This window comes from Cordyceps javanica, chromosome 7 (assembly GCF_051103115.1).
Source record: "Cordyceps javanica chromosome 7, complete sequence".
Lineage (NCBI taxonomy): Eukaryota > Fungi > Ascomycota > Sordariomycetes > Hypocreales > Cordycipitaceae > Cordyceps > Cordyceps javanica.
The window spans coordinates 2,767,511-2,790,018 of record NC_139301.1 but is presented as its reverse complement, the minus strand read 5'-3'; the positions used below and the strand labels follow the sequence as shown (position 1 = coordinate 2,790,018).

The following is a 22,508-nucleotide window of genomic DNA, read 5'->3' as shown; positions in this document are numbered from 1 at the left end:
AAAGCTCTCCCATTTCAACAAAATGAATGAAACGCCCATCCTTTCCCTTGCCCCCGAATGTTTGGAAAAGCTAATGATGCTGTTGAAAGAAGACACAATAAAAAAAATGAAAAAAAAGGAAAAGAGAATTTGATACATAGGAAAACAATAAAACGGCGAGAAAGGTCAAGACGAGCGGATGAAGGCGTTCAATCGTTAAATGATGTTGTGTATATGCAGAATTTGCTCTCGTCGTAGGAAAAAAACAAAGTTTTCATTGGTCGTAATGTACGAGCAAAGGGACCCCATTGCAATTTACTGAATCTTGATGGCCTCGAATAAGCCCAGCGACAGACTCGTGTCGTTTTCGCCAACGTTGGGCGTCGGTTCGCTGAGCGCCTCCCAGCGACGCAGCGTAAAGTGGCTGTACCTCTCCTGGAGGGTCGGGCCGATGCCGTACATGGCACCAAGGCCGCGGGCCGCGGCGCTGAGCGGGATCGCGCTCTTATCCCTGTGCGCAAGCATCAAGCTGTCCGCGGCGGTCGGTCGCGGCGCGCTGAAGAGGTAGTAAATGCGCGGGTCCGAGGTACCCGCACGGGATGAGGCCGTGGCACCGCTGGCACCGTTGGGGATGGCCGACGGGTTGGCAAGCACATTGCGCGCGCAGTGCAGTCGCATGTCGTCGGGGAGGCCATCGACGAGGAGCAGCGCAATGTCAAAGACTTGCTGCGCGAGCTTGCCGGCTGGGGGCAGTCTCTGCTGCGCTTCGAGCGCCAACAAGATCCCGCACAGTACAAGTACGATGCGCGCGCGGGCCTCATGATTATGATTATTGTTGCTGATGTTGTTGGTGCTGTTGGAAGGGGCGGTGGACATGTTCGCCGGCGCGCCCACGTTACTGACGGCCTTGTTGATGACGGCGGGCGAGGCCGCTGCGGGTGCCGCGCCGGACGCATCCGAGGACGACGATGAGGATATGCTGTGGAGGGTAATGAAGCGCAGCAAAAAAGGCAGCCAGTGCCGCCGAATGGCATCCTGGGCCGCGGACGTGTCGTGGACAGATATGATTTCCCAGAGGTCGGTGAGCTTGTCTACCAGCGTCGCGGTCAGCTGTGCGGATTTCGAAGGCGGCTGGCCCGAAATGATGGCCTCGATAACGCCGAGCAGATTCTTGGCTAGCTGGATTCTATCCTCGCTCGTGGCCAGCTCTGCAAAGTTGGGCGCCTTGGACGAGGGAATCATTTTGAGGAAGCGTCCGTGGGCCTGACTGCGGAGGTGCTGCGTGATGTCGTCGCTGAGGCAAGGTAGCATGCTCGTCCACATTATGTTACGAGCTTCAATGGCGCTGTCCATAGCCCTTGCAAATACATCAAACTGCGATTCCTGCGGTGGCTCGTTGCCGGCGCCACCGCGGTTGTCCTGCGGCAACGAGAGCTCCATACTAAGACTGAGCTGGCAAAATGGCATCGTGAGCTCATTGGCCAGGCCCAAAATCTTGTCAAACGAAGAGCTCGTGTTTTCGTCACCAGGGGTCAGCAGCTTGGCGGCAACAGTCCTGATCAAAGCAGAGGCCTCGGGAGCTAACTCTTTCATACTGAGGGCTTCTGCAGCTGCAGTAGAGTCAGTTACTACCAAGGCTCGTAAAGCCTCCAGCACATCATCCTGACACTTTCGGTCATCCAGTGGGAGCGTAGTTGCGGTAGGACGGTTACGGAGGATTGAATACTCCTGAACAGCATTGCGAATCAGAAGCAGCAGTGCCCTGGAATGCTCAATTTTGGCAGACTGCTGATAGACAACAAAGCGGTATGATTCGTCTACCGTCAGCGGGTTTTGTTTGGGCAGCTTGCGTAGAATGAGCTGCAAGAGCTCCTGAAGATAGACGGCGGACCCGCGGGGTGGTTCTGAGTCGACGGCGTTGACGTTTGCGGCCACGGGAGCTGCATTGGCTGTATGTAGAACGGTGACCATGGTAAGGCAACCGAGACTGACGAGCAGCGGAAGCAGTTCCAAAAGCGCAGGCCGCTCCTTGAGCGACCGAATATGGCTGACCCAATCGCTCATGAGCTTGTCAAAATGCTGGGTGTCAAATATGCGTAATCTGGCAAGGAGGGAAGCATAGACTCGGCGACTCGCGTCCAGCTTGTTCCACCCGGCCTCGAGACGGGGAACAATGTTGCGGAAAAGGCGGTTCATCGTCGGGTGGTCAACGCTGTTGCCCGTTGCTAGCAGCTTGTCAATCTGTTCCGAGAACTCGCCCTCCGGGCTCGTTGCTTGGCTCACCATGTTATCCGAGACAGGGGAGCAGGCGTCGATAGGATTACTACGGTCAGTCTGCGTCAGCTCCTGCTGTAGGTTCTTGGCCATTTCGCTGTGATTAGGCATGCGCTGTGCCAGGGACGACAGGGCGGCAAGCAGAGGACGAGCTACGAGCCCGTGCTCGCGACTCGCCGCCTTGAGTCGCTCGGTGTAGAGAGAAAAGAGGTCATCTGCAATACCAACGGCGAGAAGGACCTGCAGATTGACGTTGATGGTGTCTACACAGGCAGAGAGAACCTCAATGTTGGACATTTTGGAGCAGCTCCTGAGCACTTCGCCTAACATGGAAAAGTCGCCGATTGTTTCGAGAATGGTACGAGTTGACGTGAATACGTTCAAGGAAACATCAGTATCGAGGCGAGGCGGAAGTAGGCTTTGGAACGCGTTGCGGAGATGAGAACCAACGGCACTCTTCAGCGCAAAGCTGCTGCTATTGATGCGGTTGAGAAGCTTGCGCAGTGGGATAGGCTTATTTGGCAAGGCATTTTCATGACCGAGATTGTTTAGTGCAGAAAGCCCGATCGTCTGATTGACACAGTTAATGGCAATATCGATATCACGAGCTTCATCTGCAACATCGTAGTTGGCGGCACGGCGCAGCAGGTTGGCGCGATCCATCTTGCGGTCCTCTGGTATGCAGGAGACGGGTAGCTCAACGAGCAGTCTGGATGCGCATGGGCCTGTGTCTTCCACGTCAGCAGGACTGTGGCAATTTCCTCGAGCAATCAACCACTGGATGTACTGAGAAACGGAAAAATGCCCAGTCCGCGCCAGTTCGGTAACGAGACGATAAACCGCCCTTTTTCGGACCACATCATCGGGCTCTATAGAATCCAGAGTGTCTAGGATAGCGCCTGTTGTGTTGACACGAAAGCTACTCCAGGAACGCAGCAGGTTGGCGGCGGTATAGATCTTTTCCAGACCAGGGCGGTGAAACGAGGTGACCCATTCAATGACAGTCTTGAGGACCTGTGTCTTGTCTTCCGAGGTCGACCAGCACCTGTAGGACAGCTCGCGATCGACCTTGCCGTGTAGCGTAGCGTCCAGAAGCTTGACCAGGTGCTCTTTGCCACCGACAGGTGGGGAAGCGGTGCTGGAGACTAGGAGTTCCGAGTTCCTTTGGTTTATGGAGCGATAGGCTTGCTGCAAAGCTCGCTCCTCGGTTGGGAGAAAAGCCGAGAGACATTCGCGGTATCTGAGCCACTGTAATGGTTGTATAAAACTTTCGGGGTTGTTTGTAACGAGAGCTTTGAGAAGTGACACGAGTTGATTCGAGAGCGGTAATAGAATGTCTCGATCGGGGTCGTTGAATATCTGAACAAATTAGCAAGGACCATGGCAGCTGGGTCAAGAAGAGAAGCATACGATATTAAGATGGTTTAGTAGAGAGAACACCAGGCGACGACCGGGTTTCCGAGATCGCAGTATGTCTGTCCAACATATTTGCGAAATCAATATCCACATGGGCAACTTGGCCTGGTTGCTGTTTTCCAACCCAGAGACGATCCATTCTAGGTAGTGGTCTCGATCTAGCAAGTGTTCGGAGTAAAGGATAGTGGCGAGGCGGATGCTGAGGCGTGGTAAGTAGGGCTGCTTTCTGTCATGTTTGGAATGCTTGGCTTACGAGTACGTCACTCTGTGCTTCCAGTCGGGGTCCCCAACGGAGGAGACTACAGAGTCTACGAATTGTTCCACAAAAATAGTCCAGTCCCTGATCCATTTGAACTCGTTGCCCATGACCAAGGGTCCGCTACCACCCTTGCGCTTGAAGGCGCGGATCTCGTTGGCACCGACACACTTGGCCAGCCAGACGGCGCGCTCGGTGGGCACGTTTTTGTTGAGACACTGGTCAAGAAGCGTTCGACCGCGAATACCGTGGGGAATGGTGCGGCTGAGGCGTCGTAGCGAGATGGTCGGGTTTGCCAGATCCTTGAGCCACACCTCACGTTTCGTATCGGTGAGTGTGACGCGAGGAGGAGGCTTGAAGGTGGACGGAGCAGTGATTTGGCCGCGGTTTCGTCGCTGATTGAGGACTCCCATGAAGATGGTAGAGAGAGCATTGAGCCCCGTCTTCTGCTTCAAGGACGGGTAGACGGCAAGCCGAGCCGAGGAAGTCTCGTTTTGGCTGCCGCGGTCCCAAGTTCCCTTCTGTATGGCCTCGGTGCTCCATTCGTCTTCGTGGTGGCGGCCGGTCCAGGGGAAGAAGTCGGCATTGCCGGAGAAGAGACCCTTGTTGAAAGGATCGCGGTGCAGTGTGTCGGGCTTGTTGGTGGAGAGATACCGCGGGGCGGCGGGAGGAACCTCGATGGTATACTGCTTGGGCTTGGCGTCACGCTTGACGGGTGCGGCGGGTGGCGCGGCGGTTTTGTGGCTGGCGACGAAGCGCTGCAGAGGAGGTCGACGCTGAGGCATGGGCATCAGAGGGATGGCCGAATCGGAGTGGGAGGCTCGAGAGAGGGCCGGGCTACCGTGGCCGCTGACGTCTGTACCGGAGTCCGGAGCGGCGCTATGGGACACGACCGAGGGGGTGGCTAGCGGGGAATCGGTCGCGGGGCCGGGTGTTATGCTGTCGTCGTTGGATAGTTCGATTCGAAGTCTGGAGCCGGCGGTGCGCCTCGGAGTCGCGCCGTGGCGAGAGGCTGTTGCGGGCTGCGACGAGGCTGCGGAGGCATCGGCCGGGTCCGTCGGTTGGGCGTGGTCGACGAGGCCATCCTTGCGGACGGGCGAAGGGGGTGGTATATACGACGAGGAGCTGGTGCGGTGATGAGCCTGGAGAGCCGAGCCAGTGGGCGCCCTCTGCTGGGCTCTTTGCGGAGCGCCCATGGAATTCCGAGAGCTCATGCCGTGGAAGGGAGGTGAGACGCCATGCCGACCAGGTGCTTGTTGGTAGTGAGGGAGGTGATTGGGGAGGAATTGCGAAAGGCAAGAGAGGCCAGCCCGGCGTCTCAATCGACGTGTCGGTGGGAGCCAAAGAAGGCAGGATTCGACCCGCGCCAAAAGCTAAGCTTGTGTTGGTAGCGGGCGCAGGGGGCGGGCGTTTGCGGTGTTGTCGGCGACGCCGCGCGGGACTTGATGAGGCGAGCCGTGGCGGGCAGCGAGAGAACACCGTGGACGAAAAATGGAGTAGTGTATGCGTCCGAAGGCGAGATAGAGCCGACAATCGATGGACGGGATAGAAGGGGCGGTTCGTCGGCGGAAGAAATGGCAGAGGCCAAGTAATGTAAGGGATTCCCGGGGGGGTGAAGATATCGTGGAGAGAGCGGCACGCGCAGTTGAGAATTGGGTGGAGGTGCAGGTGCGGAAGCGGTAGTCCCAAAAACGGTACGTACCGGCCAGTAGTTGCTTTTAGTTGCTTAGGTACGGATACTTACTGAGTAGTGGCGGTGTTGATGTGATTGGGTGATTGTGGGCAGTGGGGCGTCAAAGTATTGGGTACATTACTCAGTACTGATAGGTACCTACTATGAGGCAGGTGGGCAGACATATATCTAGATACTGCGTAAGTATTGTACGGCTGAACGGTCAACAAGATTTTTTTTCCCCTAAATTCAGTCTGCAGATTCTGCTGTAGATTCTGATTCAAATGTATAGAAAAAGCTTGTAATCATGGAATAATTATTCAAGGCGGTACGGTAGGGATGGCCATGATTGTGGTGCTTTGCAGGACCAGGACGTAAGTACTGACTACCCAAGTAGGCACCTTGGCACCTAGAACCACTGAATACCTTCCTACAAGTATCTTCTCACATGGCCTCGGACATGTAATTGTATTCTGACATGTGTCTCTACGAGCCTCTAATTATTACAGCACGTCCTAAAAATATTTTAAAAATACAATGCCATTCTGGGCATGCTAGAAAACACCATCCTCCAGTCTACTAGCCACATTTCCTACCGAGCCGAGCACACTCCTGGAACAAAGTCCACCGAGTATCAGTAATAATTTACTTACCTACTGGTACTGAGTAAGGTACCTACTTAACTACAGTCTACTAATACTTACAGGTAAGTACTGGTAGGTAAGTACTAAAGTAGCAGGTAGGAAAGCCACAGTGTCCCCTGTAGCGGCCCCCCTGTAACCGCTCACCCCGGCTTACCCGTTACGATCCGGCCCTCTCATATTCCGTACTCGCACCAAATACATACTTATTACTCGCCAAGTTACGGAGCATTTGACTTACCAAAGCATATTGACACCTCTTGGTACTGCCAATGCGGAGAGGATCCTGATGCCTGCCTCCTATAGGCGAGCGGCGGCCTACCCAGCCTGGGAATAGCGTCACGGGAAGCCGCCACGTCCTGGAAAAGGTGTCTAGATACCTGCTTGGCTACTTGCGTGCTTGCCTACCTACCAATCTACTGCCTTAGTACCTAACGGTGCCTACCTACCTACCAACCTAAGATAGCAACAGGCACCTTAAATAAAATACTTGACCCCTTGCTCCATCAGCACTCGGCATTCACTGCCACCGCTATAAGTCACTAAAACTCACTAAAACTCACTAAAACTCACCAAACCCCCTACAATTACTACCGCAACGGCCTGATTCTGGTCACCCGGTGACATTTTTGACCTGGCTCGTGTCAGCAGGCCGCTGTAAGTAACGTATGACTGCACAAGTACCTTGCATGTACCTGCTTTTGTACGGAGTACGGAGTACTGAGTAAGTACTTACTGCCTTGTCTCTACTCATTGTCTGTGAGCAAACAGCCCATCTGCTGATGGCATCACCACCACAACCACCATCATCGTCCATCGTCATCATCATCATCACCATCAGCACGACCATCCATCACCAGTACCACCATCATCACCACCACCAAAACTCATCCCATCCATCCACCCACCTGCCACCCATCGCGCCACCTCCTCTTCCCCCTCCTCTCGCTCGCTTCCATGCTCCACCCCTCCAACCTTTAATCCGATGGCACAACCACCACAGCCAAACCTTGTCCTCCGATAGGTCAGCATCTGGTCAAACAAGTTTCATTCACGACCAGCGACGTGTGAAGCCGCCCGACACTCTTACAGACACCTGCTCGTTGTCAGACACAATAAGTTCATGATTAATATAGGCAAGAACCAGCAACATGCCGAAGACAACCCGTTGTCACAGACATTACAACCGTCACAATCATGACAACTTCAACTTCTTCCGACGAGTCAGTACTTGACCAGCGCCGCACCTACCGCGGAAAAAGCACAGATCCTCCTACTCCTTCCGCACCTGAGACACTCTGCACCTCAACAAAGACCTCTGCACTCATAATCTGCACATAGGTAAATATTGGTACGGAGTACGGAGTACGGATGCCCGTGTTCACTATCATCGACATACCGAGGGCACCACCATTCTCGGCGAAAGGTGCCTCCCCCTTACTAGTATTAGCAGGGGTTGACCAGAAACAGGACCACGCCCGCCGCTCCGCAAAGAACCGATGCTACTTACCATGTGCGGCAGGCCACGCCAGCTGTGCCCGAGCTTGATACTCCATTTCAGCGCGTGGGCGAGTATAGGACCGGCTAAAAACGACCCGGCCGTATCCATAATCGACAAGGTGCTGTTTATGCCTCCTAATCGATGTGGCTCAACCATGGTGCTCACCATTGACTTTACAAATCTGCCAAATCCACTCTCCAGATTATATATCCCGACCGCTTTCCCGTATTAGTGTATCAGTGTATCGGTGAGAATCAGCAACCTGGAGACGTTGAACGAGCACTACCTACCCAGAATAACCACCGCCACGGTCGGCGCAAGTGCAAGCGTGTCAAAGCCGGCAGTGAATAGACAAATCGACACGCTGGCAAGGGAAAAGTCCTTCCTTAAGGTGACATGCGCAGCTTGGTCTGCACAAACCTGTCCATGGCCAGCATCATCGTCATGTGTAATACAACGGCAATGTCTCTGGTAAGCAGGCAGCGATGGCTACCGCCAGGGCGTTGCAGCATACACCAACCACCGCCGGAACCCAGGGGTTGCTGTTGATAAAGTACGGCGCGACGGGCGGTTCAATGATTGCCGATGCCAAGTTCGATGCCCCAAAGTACAGAGGCACCCTCGACCGCGGAGCAGCCGACGTCGCGTCCGCAAGCATAATTGTCAAGAAATGTCATAGAGACAGTTCGTGATTGGCGCAAGATCACGGGTGAGATGAAAGCGAGAGCAAAACGCATTTTCAATCAAGAGTTCATTACGCGTAGGGGACATGAGAGGTTAAGAAAAGTTGACAGTCTATTCACAGTTAGAGTTGACGAGATAATACCATACATACTATCAGTCGCGTCATAGCACTACGCGTTCTAGGTATTTAGGTATGAAGTTTGAAATTCGTTATAATTACCAGTGATTCACTGAAATACTCGAATATGAGTATGACCGTGCTTTGTCAGCGAGGAAGCAAGGGGGTCGGTCAACTGAGAAATCAGGGTGTCGCCTTGCCGTCGAGAGGTTCACATGTCATTGAGCAATCACCATAGAAATGGCTGGTCGGTGCCCATGTACGCCATCAAACAAATGCGCTGCTCATGATGGATTCGAATATCCCTTCCCACCCTCCATAGAGACCAGGCTCGTACGTATTTTACCGCTTGTGATGGGCGCTCCGCCGCTGAACGAGGAAACAGAAAACCTGTCTTGCTTTTGGAAATACAGCCATCGTCGAAGTCTTGCCACCAGGAGACAGGGTCAAGAAGTCGCCTCAACCGCAAGAGTGCACCAGTGAAAGTAAACGCCAAGCTCGCCAGTTGATGCGCGAAGTCAAGGTGTATGGACGCCTGCCATCGCACAAGCGACTGCTCACCATGATCAGCTACTCTGACGATGGACCCAACAGCTATATTATATTCGAGCACCTGTCACGCGGAACTCTGGAAGCGTACCTTGCATCGACGGCTCACGTTACCCCGGAGCAACAGCTTACATGGTGTATCGAGGCGACTGAAGGCGTCGCGTTTCTCCATGATTTCGGCATCATTCATGGCGACATTAAACCCCAAAATATGCTTCTCGATTCCGACATGTCGATCCGCATCATCGACTTTGCTGGCTCTTCGGTTGATGGTCTCAAGCCGCTCTGCCTGGAAAGCACCAGATACTTTCTCCCGCGTCCCATGGACTCTGACATGCCGTGCAATACACTCACAGACCTTTTCGCGTTGGGCTCGTCCCTCTACCACATCATGCAGCGAGCTCCGCCGTACAGCAATCGTCAAGATGACGAGGTGGTCCGGCTCTATACGCGGCAGTCGTTTCCGGAGCTAAGAGACGTTGCGTGCGGGGGCGTCATCAACAGCTGCTGGCGGCAAGAACTACCATCTGCGAATACCGTCCTGGCTCTGCTTCATGCGCAACACCGGCCAGTGCATGTATTTTCTTCACTCTTCTCCTTTGGGTTTCGCTTCCTTCTTATCTTGAGATCTTGGTATCGCTGGGGTGTTGCGCGGCCAAGGCTCTTTCGCAAGACGTGGTTCGAAAAGCAATGAGTGGCTAATTCAGGCCTTCCACGTGTAAAATGAAGGTATATTGTATTTGATTCTGGCGTTATAAAAACATTCTTTGTAATAGAGACTCAAAAGGCTTGTATGTGCCGGTTTCGAGCGCTATATCTAGCGAAATTGAAAGGCGAGGGTAACACACGCATCATCTCTGGGATCAGAACAATCTTGAGACTGCCTCGACGATCCCATCTCTTTCGTAATTAGAAGTGCAGCATATACTAAAAGTGACCACCTTGCAGCCTCCGTATTGGAAGATTATTCTGGACAACGTATCGAAACATATTCTCGGTGCATAGAGCTGTCAGTCGTCTACATAGCCAAGCCCCGGCTGATACGGTACCACTGAGAGTCTTTGGCATCACTGTTGGGAGAAGTTGAAAGCTCGGCAACAGATCCCAGGACCTCCGCTATCTTGGACCGCGCCTCGTTCGACCGCCCGCCGCTGTCGGCCTCGGTGAGCGACTCCTTGCCCCGACGCTCGCAAGCACTGGCGCCGGCCGATGATATCCTCAGCGATGCGCGTCAGAAGGGTGAGGCTGATGATGTAACCAAGATCGGACACGAGGACGCTGAGAAAACAAGATGAGCAACAATTTCGTGTTTATATTGTCCGTTCCCGCATCGTCTGCTAGTTTGTTGGTCGGGGCATTTGCCGCCAGAAGCGGCTCCTCGACGGAACCGGCCGCCGGCATCGCGCGCCGACATCAATGTAGCACAATTTTCCTGTGCTGTCAATGTGCGCACGATTGAATCACTGGAAACAGGACTTTACATCAAGACGGCAGAGCTGAGCGTTTCGATGTTTTTATTCTTTCAATATTCAAGTCACAGGCTCGTTTTCGTAGTCCCTTCTACCTACCGGCACCACCTAGGCTTCTCATTGCCATCACGAAATGTGAAGCCATGGGTAAACGGGGCGCGAAATACCGGCTCATTAGCTCTTGGGAACTTTTGTTTTCTTGTTCTCGTACTGGCAGCGAGTTGTTTCGGCAGCCTCCAGTACTTGCCAGAACCGATCAAGCTTCTCGTCGCAGCCTGACCATGATTTGTTCGGAGGATTTCATACCAAGAAGACAGGTCGAATCAGGCTGCGCCAATCCCACAAGCCAGTTAGCATCGGAAACTTACGACTCGTCAACGCCACCACATTCATGCTTATCAATGCCATGTTCGGGACTACACCGAGGAGGATTTCGGCTGCGGAGTATTAGCTACGCCTCCTCGACTTTACACGTCTAGTCGACATTCTCCAGTTGGAATTGACCAATGTATCTTTTTTTCCCTCCTTTCATCAAAGATCCAACGAGACCGTCATAAAAATGTCCGCCGACGAAGACATTCTGGACACGCTGTCTGCCTGCTTTCTTCACAAGGGCACCGGCAGGGACAAGGCCTTGGACAGCACCTTTGCTCACCGCATACAGCTGTGCCGTGCCTGGGGCATCCGCGACGAGGCCGCGTGGCGCGTGCTCGATGTCGGCTGCGGACAGGCCGAGTCCACGGCCGTGCTGGCCTACTTTGTAGGCGACCACGGCCACGCCACGGGGTTGGATCCCGCCGCGCCGTCGTACGGCGCCCCGTTCACGCTGGAGCAGTCCCAGGACTACCTGAAAAAGTCCGCACTCGGGCCGCGCATCACCTTTGTCCGGAGTGACCTGGCCGATTTCCTGCACGGCAGAAGCGACAGCGGCGCCGTCGCCTTTGACGCGGCGGTCTTCTGCCACAGTCTCTGGTACCTGGCCGACCGCGACGTGGTGCGAGCCCAGTTTGCGGCGCTCGCCAAGGCGCGCATCCCTCGGGTCTTGTTGGCAGAATACAGCACCGGATCGAGCGACGACGACGACGCGGCGGCGGCGGCGGCGGCGGCGAAGCGGCCCCATCAACTGGCGGCGCGCGCGCAGATGCGTCTGCACGCGCTCAGGGAGCAATATCCCGACCCGGAGAGGAGCCCAAGCACGCTCAACATCCGCGGGGCGTTGGAGGTGGAAGAGCTGCTGGCGGTGGCCGAGGACGCGGGCTGGTCGGTAGCTCGCCGCGGCGTCGTCACCCCCCCGGAGGAGATGCGTGACGGCTACTGGGAGGCCAGGATCGTGACGGCACCGAGCTTCAAGGAGGAAGTCGTCTCTTTGAGACTTCCCAAGGAGCAGGAAGAGAGCGTGTTGAGGTATATCCCCCAAGTCGAACAGGCTATGGCGCACCTGGAAGCCGTCGATAAGCCCGTTGCTACCATGGACGTTGTATGGGCGGTTCTCGAGCTACAGTAGGAATCATGGTTGTCCAGGTCAATGTTCTATAGAGATGAATAGTAATGAGGCCAGAAATAAACACCATTTTCTACTCGATATCCGGAAGCGACGCGCCGGCGAATAGAGTAGACTCTTTAACAATGTCTCGCGTCGCCCCATCGTGTATAATCTCTCCCTTTTCCAGAACAATGATGCGATCCGACTTGAGCGCCCACGGAAGCTTGTGACAGACGGAGATGATAGTCTTGTCCTGGAACTTGGATTCTATCAGCATCTCCATTCGGTGCTGCGCGTCCTCGTCGAGACCGTACAGCCCACCGAGCAGCAGAAACACCACAGCGTTGCCAAGGCCCATTGAGCGCAGGTAGGTCTTGTAAACATCCATGTCTTTGACCCGAGGGTCAGGGCTCGGAGGGCTGATGGTATCTGAAGGAGATGTTTGCGAGGTCTCCGAGGTTGCAACCTCCTCCTTGGCTTCGGGGGACAGGTCACCGTCGTCCGACAGAGCTTCTGATGCCGGCTCCGTCGTCGGCCGGCGAACAAGTGTACCGGATTGGTTGATTTCGTAGACCTCGTCAGCCATGTTGGCAATATGCTCTTTGCGGCCTTGTTTAGCAGTGGATCTCAAAGCGTGCCTACATGTCTGAGCGAAAACGCGTACCGTCATGCGTGCTGAAGATTACGGTACTTTGATTTCGATCATCTCGTGAGCGCAACAGCCTTTCCGCCACGCGCAACTTTGTTCGGCGATTGAGGGCGCTAAATACATCATCCAGAAGTAAAACGTCCCTCTCGAGAGTGGCTGCTCGTGCAAGTGCCTGATATATCTGTTAAAAACGTCGTTGCGCCAAATCAGATGGCCGGCTTACCAGTCTCTGCCGCTGTCCGCCACTGAGCTTTACACCCTGACTGCCGATTGCTCCGGTTCTGTAGTCGTGCAGCTCTTGAATGTCCTTGAGTCCGTAGTTCCGGGCAATCTTGTCCAGCTGATTCCAGTTCTTCGCGGTGCCGCGCCGAGTCCAATTCTCCTCGGCTGACACATTCTCCAGCCATGGAGTTTGACTGCAGTACGCAAAGGATGCACCTTCCTCAAACGCTATTTCACCCGAAATCCCTGCCACATCACCTAGTATTCCTTTAAGAAGAAGAGATTTGCCAGCGCTAATGCGTCCCATAATGGACACGCGCGATCCGCGCTTAACATCGAGATTGATGTGATGGAGGATGTCCTTTCCCGGTAGCCAGCCCAAAGAAACATTTTTCAATGACAAGATCACTTGACCTGTTGTATTTGTGTCCTTCACCGAAGGCAATGTAATTTTTTGGTCACTTCGCTCGTCGAGCTCCGTGAAAGACTGGATTCGAGCCATGCAGCCGTGAGCCGCAGCAAGTGCTGGAATAGCCTGACAGAGGTGCATCACAGGATTTGCCAGCAAACTGATGAGAGTGAGAGATGAAAACAGTTTAGAAACATCTAGACCGTGGTTATCTGGGTTGATGGCCACGTACACCCCGAAAACAAGGGGCGGCGATAAGGTCATGCTACTGTACGCTGTCCTAGGATTTGTAACTGGAGCTTGAAAGATGTGTGGACTGGAATACTGAAAGATGGCAGTTGTGAGAATCTTCAGTCTCCGAAAAGGCCAAGCAACAGCGAGTTCGGCTCGACGCAGAGCTGAGATTGTGCTCGAGACTCGATCGCTCGCCGCCAGTATTTTGACCGCTTTGAGAGACGACAGCAGGCACTTCGTACGCGCCAGTCTTTTTTCAACAGCCGCTAGCCACTCTTGCTGCAGTCAACTGATCTTCTTGGAAAGACTGACGCAGACAACCGATGAGACTATTGTTCACTCGCGTTAGTTGTGATTTCGGCGATTTCGTGTCTGGCCGAGCTTCAGCTACCAATCGTAATTGCCAACATTGCAAAGCTCGCTGACCCGGTCTTGCGATATGAAAGCCATGTAGCGACACAAGTGTCTATTGCACCGGCCCAAAGCTCGTGGAAGTAATTCATCGCGGACATGACTCTTTGGGTGTCGCTGAACATGAGTGTCATTGCTCGCGCCTCTACGGCCGGATTCTCGGCAAGTCGTACTAGCTTGTCAAAAAGAGTGACCGCGAGCCCGCCACGGATCATCGTGGCTGACTTTTTCACTTGGTGCCAATACCAACTGTATGATGCCTGCTAACGGTGGTCAATGCCAGGAAGACCGCCCACGGGGTCGACGCTCGCTGTAATGCCAAAATACACGAAAAAAGTAGCCGCAATGAGGCCATAGCCTTGATTTGTCACGTCGTGGTCATCCTTAGTGGGCCAGCCCAGGATCGAGTCGGTGAGAGATGGCTGCATAGGAGTAAACAGGGAAACGCGAAGTGGGGGGACGACAGCGAGGAGCAGATCATGGCCAGCGCACGTTAGAATCACAACGCTCAGTCCTCCTTTGGCAATTCCCGCTACAGAAATCATCAGAAAGGAATGAATTAACACTTTGAAATTGGCAAGTCTAACACTGAAATTTTGATAGAACAGAAGCAAATCTTTCAGTCAGGTAAGCGGCTTCGAGTTTCGGATCGATCGGACCCAATCGACGGCCCTTCAGTGAACCCTGAAATCCTGAGATGAGAAGCGGATTAATCCAGTGGAACATTGTTCTGCTGATTAGGCCGGCAAGATTCTCAGCGCTGGTCTCAGAGGGAACTAGCGATAGTATTGTTTCCTCAAAGAAAACCGTGAAGTCAAAGTCTCTGTAACAAGAGCCGATGGATGGGCCGAAGCTCGAATCGTCGGCCGAGCCACATGGTTTGCTCATAGTGTTCAATAATTGGGTTCAAATGATTCAGAAATTGATTGATTCAAGAGGCAGAGTCGAGTGCTGTATTCTCCGGAGTAAGATTGCACAATCGCAGCTTTTGCTACCCCATCTGGACAAGAGCTTCGAGCACCAGCCCAACGTCCTTGATATACAAAATTGGGTTGCTTTATACAACGTTTCCGGGGCCCCGCGTCGGTGAGATCATCCGGTCAAATGATCTAATAACATCTTCAGCTCATCCGGGTTCCCAGCCGGAGGCCATCAAGGCTCTTAGGCAGGATCCCGCCAACCGGCCCGGCTCGGCCTTGTTCACAAAAGTTCCTCTAGCAAGCATATAACAAGCCACATAATTCCATCATTGGTATAGGTCCATTCAAATGCGAAGCTGGAAACGCTGAAGATAGCCTGATGTGCTACTGGTACGCGAATTTCGATCAAAGAGCGCTCATAAGTAACATTGATGGGTAGTCCAGTAGTGCGTCTCCGCCCCGATGTGATGTCCTGGAGCAGCAAGTTTATAACTTGGTCGATATATTGACACGTTAATGCGAGACGTATTCTTCATTTGCTGTCTCTTCGACTCTCTCCGCGATACAGCAATGTTGCGCCCAGCACGCGCTGTAGACCTTTTTTCGTAGCACTGTAGGCTTGAGCCTGACTATGGGCCAGATTCCGATATTGAGACATCCAATCGCTTGCTACATGTGCTGTTACTCGAAGCAATAGTAAATTATCACACGGCCTAGAAGTCCGCCTGGAGAATAATACCCTAGCAGACCAATTGCCGTGATGGGAACCAGGTATGAGGATACGCACAAACTGCAAGTCGGCTGCGAGAGAGCAAGTAGGGCAATGTATGATTTAAACCGTCTCAATATCGACAAACTCAGTTGAACAGATGTCTTCGCTGACATGCGCGGGACCGAGGCCTCATTGCTGCACTTGTTGACGTATTCATGGCAGCCATGTATTGGAATGGATATTTATATATTTATTAACAAATACAGATATTACCAGAAAAGAAACCTGCGTCTTGGCTTTTTAACCGGTGTACGATCCTCTTGAAAGTTGTTGGCTCGTATGATATTCAAAAATGCACCCTCCAGCGTCGCGCTACCCACATTGAAGTGAGCAATGCCAAGCTCCTCTTTGAAGTCTTGCAGAAACTCGGTCACTCTGATCACCGTTACGCTGCTGCTCTCCCCTCCGCTCTCGCCCTTTAGAGGCACTGTGAAGCGGAGCTGGCCGCGGCTCATGTCTCGCTCCAGCGCCGCGCTCGGTACGCCTTCTTTGATGTGTGCCCAGACACGCTGCATCTCCTCCTCTGATGTGTGCGGAGCCGACTTGAGCTGGACATTGATGTGGCTCTGGGTTCCATATCTGGCACGCAGGTCCTGCGTGGTGCCAATGTCGAGCACCTTTGTCGCCAGAATGACGGCACGGTCCGCCAGTGCGTCGGCTTCCTCCATGCTGTGGGTGGTGAGGAGGATGGACCGATCCTCGGTGACCTTTTTGATCAGTTCCCAAAAGACGCGCTTGGAGACGGCGTCCATGGCTGTGGTGGGCTCGTCCAGCACGAGCACGGGCGGCGTGCCCATGAGGGCAATCGCCAGGCTCAGCTTTCTCTTGTTACCGCCGGAGAGCTTTCCAGCTGCCGTTTTCGCGTGCGGTTCGAGGTCGAGTCGCCTGAGTAGGTAGTCGACGTTGCTATTGATGTCTGGGACGCCGCGGATCTTGGCATAAAAGACGAGATGCTGCCGCGTAGTCAAAAGGTCCAATGCGTCGTGTTGGGGGCAGACTCCAATGTGTTTCTTGGAACTCGAGTTCAGGGCGTTATCACCGCCTAGCATCACTCCACCCTTGTCGGCAGCGAGCTCTCCTTGGATGTGGTTGACCAGAGTAGACTTGCCAGCTCCGTTGGGGCCGATCAGAGCCAGCACTTGACTAGTAGGCAATCCAAACGTAACGTCGTCCAAAGCGACGTTTGATCGAAACGATTTGGTGACGTGCACTGCCCGCAGCATGTCGTCCTTCTCGCGCTCGGTACGTAGGACCTCGGCAGCCACACCGCTCCCTGGCATGCTGGGCTCGCGCATCTCAATATCCATCTCTGAAGAAGCGGGAACGCCCTTGTGAATGAGAGACAGACCGCCTTCTAACCATACGGCAAATGTCGCTAGCGCGATGATTTGAAGAAACAGGTAGAAGATTGGGCCGGAGTAGCTGTCCATGCCGTTGGAAGATTTGGGATTGAAATTGGTGCAGCCTTGATTGGCGACATTCAGGCCGATTATCATGATTCGAAAGACATTTCCGATGGGAGAGAATAGGCCCAGACCAAATGCAACTGCCCTGGCTGATTCCTCCGAGGACAGCGTTGCCGCCTTTGATAAGTTGTTAGCAAAGCTAGAATGACATTTGCCGGAACCAAACCGCGCCGCTACTTACAGCATAGCCACCAGCACTAACTGCAAAAATGGCCAAATTGACACCAAAGGCCGCAATGAATGCTTTGAGCGGCCCAACGGAGAAATGAGACACGATATGCCCGAGGAGGACGGTGGCCAACCCGTACATGACCAATGCCACGCCGAGCAGAGCACCAGAACCAATCCATCCCTGGATAGGGCCACTGATGATAGGCGCCAGTATGATGGAAACGAAAGTGATGAAAATGGCATCGAATAAGAGATATCCGATGATGAGAGGACCTGGGTTCACGCCATTCGCATATTGCATCGAACGAGTCTTGTTCGCCTTCTCGATCGCCGGATATAAGACGAATGCTGGCGGGAACACTGACAAGACAAGTGTCAGGAATATGCAGTACATTATTGCGACGCCATAGTCGTTCTACAACATGATTAGCTTTCAGGAATCACTCATGGGAGCCCAAAGACAATTGACTCACCGATTTCACCGTCTGAATCTCGCCAAAGCTGGCTTTTATCTGAACGTTGCTGTTCATCTCGCTCCAAAGATTCAGCATCGCGGAACTGCTAACCCTCGAATCCGAGGGCGGACGATACGCAATAATGGGCGCGTCGCTCCCAGAGCCAGTATATATGCCACTGTATGATGGGGAAGCATCTCTGTTCTTCTGGATATAGTCGAGCCAGCTCTGTCGATTGTCCAAGGGGACCACGTAAGAATCAAAGACTGTAATGTTGACATCGCGCACGTCTTCGAAAGGTTTCTCGACAAGCCCGCGCAGCTTGGCCTTTGCGTCCTGCGGGGCCAGAACCATCTGAGTGCAGAAATCTACCTTTCCGCAGAACTCGGGGAACCAAAAGCTCTCGAGCTCCGGCATGCCGAGCACCGGTTTGGCGTCTGCGCATTTGGGGACGTCAAAGGCATTGCTTATGATGATCATCGCCAGCGATGCGCCCACGGGAATGAGCACTGCGAAGAAGTACGGCCACCACAGTTTGGGCAGCACCATGAACCGCTTGCCCAGGAGGATCCGGAGTTGCTGCCAAAAGGTCGTGCTGCAGGCTGGCGAGAGCGCAAAGCCCTTGTCGTCCGCCAGCAGGTTCTTGTTGCTGTTGATGCTCTCTAGGTCATTGGGCTTGTTGACAACGTTGAGAAAGATGTCCTCAAACTGCGAGCCGGAGATGGAGATATCAGAGACCCCGTTCTGGACGTATACCCGCGCGAGCCGCGTGGCCGTCTCAGAGTCTGGCACCGTGGTGACAAGCTGGCCTTGGTGGGTGATGGTCTGGCCCGTGCCGTCCATGATGGGCTGCTGCCCATCATGAGGGACAATGACTTTGTACCCACTTCCATATTCCGTATTGAGTTCTGCGGGTGAGCCCTGGCATCGGACCATGCCATCTGATAGGACGACGATTCGATCTGCTAGGACGTCGACCTCGTCAAGAAAGTGAGTCGTGAAAATCATGGTACGGCCAGTTCTGTATTTGAGGAGCAATTCCCAGATGGCGCGGCGGGAAAGAGGATCAAGGCCAGAGGTACACTCGTCAATGAGACAGATTGTAGAGCCGCCGACGAACATGCAGGCCAGCTGGAGCTTACGCTTCTGTCCGCCACTGAGCGTCTTGGAATAGCTGTCCATCTTCTTTTCGAGATCGCAGGCGACGATGAGCTCGTCAATCTCGACTTCAGTTTCATGGCCACCCTTGATCTGAGACCATAGACGAACATGGTCTCGCACAGTCAAATCACCCCACAAGGTGTTTTGCTGTGGGCAGATGCCGACCTCTTCGCGCCTCGCTTTGAGTGAGATGCGTCCAGAACTAGGCTTACTGAATCCAGCCATCGCCTGCAGTGTCGTTGTCTTACCACAGCCGTTAGGGCCCGCCAGGCACAGGATTTGGTCCTCGTATGCTTCAAAGCTGACACTCCGAACGGCAGTCTTGTATCCACGTCTGCCACAGCAGCAAAACCACTTCCAAAAGCCAGGTTTGAAGACCTTTTTCAAGTTCTCAACCTTGATAGAAGACTCATTGAGCCCTTTTGTTTTCTGTTTGAATGTTCTGCTCCCACTGCTTACTCCATGGAATGCCCATTCCACAGCCATGGCCAGCAATGCGTAAACTATAGCCTGTCCAGCTAGCAGCAGAAGAAGGATGTTTTGCTTGACAACCGTCAAGTCCATCATCTCCACGGAGCTCCCCGATGGGAATTTCGAAAAGTCTGCCTTCTCTCCAGCGAGCTGCCAGAAAGCCATTTGTTTCGTGAACAAGGCATGGTTGCAGCTAGGGAAGATTCCGGACAATGCCCAGATCACGTCAGGTATGGGCTGAGGCTGGGACCGTACCATGACTAGCTGCATGGTCAGGGAGAGTATGATAAAGACGGCGGTGATGTAGATGGAGGAGACGCGAGCTTTGGTGAAAAAGGCTGCCGCAAACGTTGAGGAGCTATTGACGGCAAACCCCAACAGGATCTGCCAACCAACCAACGGCATCACATCAGAGACTGGGAAAGCGATCTTGGCATACATGATACCAAAGATGATGAAAAGTGGCAAACACGCGGCGTCGATGACGAGGATCCAGCTCAGAACTCGCAAAGGTAAGCACCAGGAGCCGCCCATCGTATCCATCAAGCGTGACATTCCCGAGTCCCGGTCTTGGGTGATCCAGGAAGTGTACTTGTAAATCATGATAAAGAAGCAGCCAAAGAGGGCAAATGTAAACACGCTTCCGATGAGAGTTGCGCCCTCCTCCTTCTTTGTCGTCTCGGTTTCGTTTTTGGTCCTAGCGAACATGAATGTTTCCGGGATAATCGTCGAGTTTGTGATGGCGTTGTTGATGGCAAGTTGGAGGGGTAGATAGACATCATCCGCTTGGCCCCGGTGGGCCAGATAGTCGCTGGTGCTGCCTTCTTTTGCATCCGATCGAATCGTGTACTGCCATGTACGGTTCTCGGACGAAGCCGTGTCAGGCGAGTCGTAAAAGCTGACCGCAGCGTGGCAGGAACCCTGGTTGCCGGTAAACGCGCTACAGGCCTGGAACATCTCATCGTCGCTCTTCATGATTTGAATCTTATCGGGGTTGATTGACTTGGTGAAGGTGTCAATGACTCTCTGAACATCGCTGCCTAGGCCGGACGGCTGGACAATGACGAGTCTTTGATTTATCGTATCTGCCAGGGACTTGATTGGAGCCGGGTCTGCTGCGCCGGAAACTTGCTGATAGGATAGCAGCTTCGGTAGGGATAAGAGAACCGGCAGGATGGCGAGAGGTAGAACGTAGAAGGTCAGCAGAAAGCTGATGGGGTGTCGGACGATGTGGTTCAGGATGTTCTTGCGCACGAGGCCACCCAGGAGCCTTAGAGGGTATGAGGCACGCGCCATTTTGATGGCGGTTAATCGTGTGCCTGATAAATCTTATCGTGTACGTCGAGGATAGATGCCTTCAACACTACGAGTACAAGTGTGCAACACGCGGTTATGGGGGTTGTCTCCTCTTATATGCGATGGCCATACCATAAGTGCAGGTTTTGATATGGAGATGTCGATATACACGGGACCTTTGCCAAGCGCCAAGAAGAATTGGGACTACCAGCGACCCCCAAGTACGACCTGGTCGGCAAGCATTCCGCAGGGCGTAGCAAAGCCCCTGCATGGTGTCCGCTCTATTGCCGTTAACCACCAGCCCTTTCTGGAGGTAGGCTTCATGTCTCTCCCCCTGGGCCCCATAGGCTCGTATACTGATTCCGACGAATGCGAAGAACCTCGCCAGCCGCCCCGCTTCTAGTGTCCACAAACATGCCAGTTAGTCAGGTACTCGCTCGGTCTATCAGTACTACTCCCTACTGGTACACGGACGGTATAGGGAGGGGGGGGCCATGTGCGATCTGATGTCGTAGGGCCAGCAGAACACAATCTTGAAAGCTCCCGACTATCTTTAGCTATTTTTATACATGCTTTGATAGAATTTGGCGAAACAACCCTGGTCTCGCGGCGCCGGTGCGCGGGTGTCTTTTCGTTAGTCAAAGAAGCTGCCAATGGGAAACCCCTGTTTCTGCAAGAAAAAGCACTCATGCACTCCATAACGCCCTGCCCTTGGCTATCAGTATTGTCCTGTCGCAAGTCGTGTGAAAAAGGGCCTAGAAAAGAAACGTTGCTCGTAACTCGACGGTGACACCGATGCGCGGGCATCACCAAGAGGTTATCAGAAGGGCTAGCCGAACCTTAAAAAACACTGCCTACTCGCTTCCCCTTTCTGTCGCGGACAAGGAAGCTCTCCTAGACAGTTTCAGCCCTGTCCCGCTATGTATCCTGGCAACTGGGACGCGCGTTCGGTCCCGCTGTCGTCGGATTCGAATGCGGACTAGCCACCCGCACAAGGCCTTGCAGCCCCGGAGCCCTTCTCCAACCTGTCTATGCCTGTTCACTCGGCCAAGTGACTTAGCGATCGCTGTGGCGCTCCCGGGCCAAAGCCAATCTCTTATGTCCATCTGGCTGTTGCCCATTACGTCCGGATTGCCGATAACCTCATTGTACCAGTAAGATGTGGTGCTCGCCGCTCCGTAGACACCCCAGACTTACATCTCGGGTCGATTGAGCTCCCTGCGCCGCTTGAGGCCTACGGTATCCGTCCGTTGGTGGAGAGGCTATATCACGACTCTTGATTGGATGGTAAGAAACCGAGCTTGCATTAGCCGGAGCTTTACTCCGTATAGCCGCCCTAGTACTGCCCAAGTATTACCCTACAACAATATGTACGTGCAGAGGCCGGCAATGAGGGGAGGCTTTCTATTTCTTCTGTTCTTTTTTAAACATCATTTTGGCAAGAATCGGGATCATAGACAATCAAGGCCGCTGAGTGATGCTCTACCAAAGGATGAAAGAACCAACTCGACTGTGCATCTTTTAATAGAATGTGTCATGTCAATTGCCAGCCCACTGACCTGACTCGTGGGCAAAGGGACCAGCTCGGTCAATACCAGCGAAATCTGTCATGTCTTTCTGGTCAAATATTTCTAAGTCAGGTTTCACATGGCATGTGCTAGGTGGCGCATGTCGCTTAAAATACAAGGCACCTTTTTTGCCCAGCCACTTGCGCGATCGTGTCACAAGTTAGGACCGAGTCGACCGAGTCGACCGACTCCAAACCCCTGGCGGACAAATATTGCCGCCCAATCTCTGATTGAGAGCTGTCAATGCAACTCTCCTAGCCG

At 53.5% G+C, this 22,508-nt stretch overlaps 5 protein-coding genes across 5 annotated transcripts; 2 read left to right on the top strand and 3 right to left on the bottom strand.

Annotated features, from left to right (window-relative positions):
• Positions 1–294: 294 nt before the first annotated feature.
• Positions 295–5,139, bottom strand: V2A60_010333 (mediator of RNA polymerase II transcription subunit 12; the record flags this gene model as incomplete). Its single annotated transcript, XM_083261590.1, has 3 exons — positions 295–3,612; positions 3,664–3,868; positions 3,923–5,139. The coding sequence occupies 3 exons, from the start codon at positions 5,137–5,139 to the stop codon at positions 295–297; spliced, it is 4,740 nt and encodes a 1,579-aa protein (XP_083117716.1).
• A 3,085-nt stretch (positions 5,140–8,224) lies between these two features.
• Positions 8,225–9,784, top strand: V2A60_010332 (protein kinase family protein; the record flags this gene model as incomplete). Its single annotated transcript, XM_083261589.1, has 2 exons — positions 8,225–8,423; positions 8,955–9,784. 2 exons carry the CDS (start codon positions 8,225–8,227, stop codon positions 9,782–9,784), a joined length of 1,029 nt encoding a protein of 342 aa, XP_083117715.1.
• Positions 9,785–10,108: 324 nt separating this feature from the next.
• On the bottom strand, positions 10,109–10,491 carry V2A60_010331 (uncharacterized protein; the record flags this gene model as incomplete). Its single annotated transcript, XM_083261588.1, has 2 exons — positions 10,109–10,307; positions 10,391–10,491. 2 exons carry the CDS (start codon positions 10,489–10,491, stop codon positions 10,109–10,111), a joined length of 300 nt encoding a protein of 99 aa, XP_083117714.1.
• Positions 10,492–11,118: 627 nt separating this feature from the next.
• On the top strand, positions 11,119–12,063 carry V2A60_010330 (class I SAM-dependent methyltransferase; the record flags this gene model as incomplete). The annotated part of the gene is made up of 1 exon (XM_083261587.1): positions 11,119–12,063. One exon carries the CDS (start codon positions 11,119–11,121, stop codon positions 12,061–12,063), a length of 945 nt encoding a protein of 314 aa, XP_083117713.1.
• Positions 12,064–12,133: 70 nt separating this feature from the next.
• On the bottom strand, positions 12,134–20,679 carry V2A60_010329 (uncharacterized protein; the record flags this gene model as incomplete). The annotated part of the gene is made up of 7 exons (XM_083261586.1): positions 12,134–12,642; positions 12,707–12,863; positions 12,915–13,159; positions 14,236–14,499; positions 15,913–17,242; positions 17,307–17,711; positions 17,770–20,679. The coding sequence occupies 7 exons, from the start codon at positions 20,677–20,679 to the stop codon at positions 12,134–12,136; spliced, it is 5,820 nt and encodes a 1,939-aa protein (XP_083117712.1).
• Positions 20,680–22,508: the final 1,829 nt, after the last annotated feature.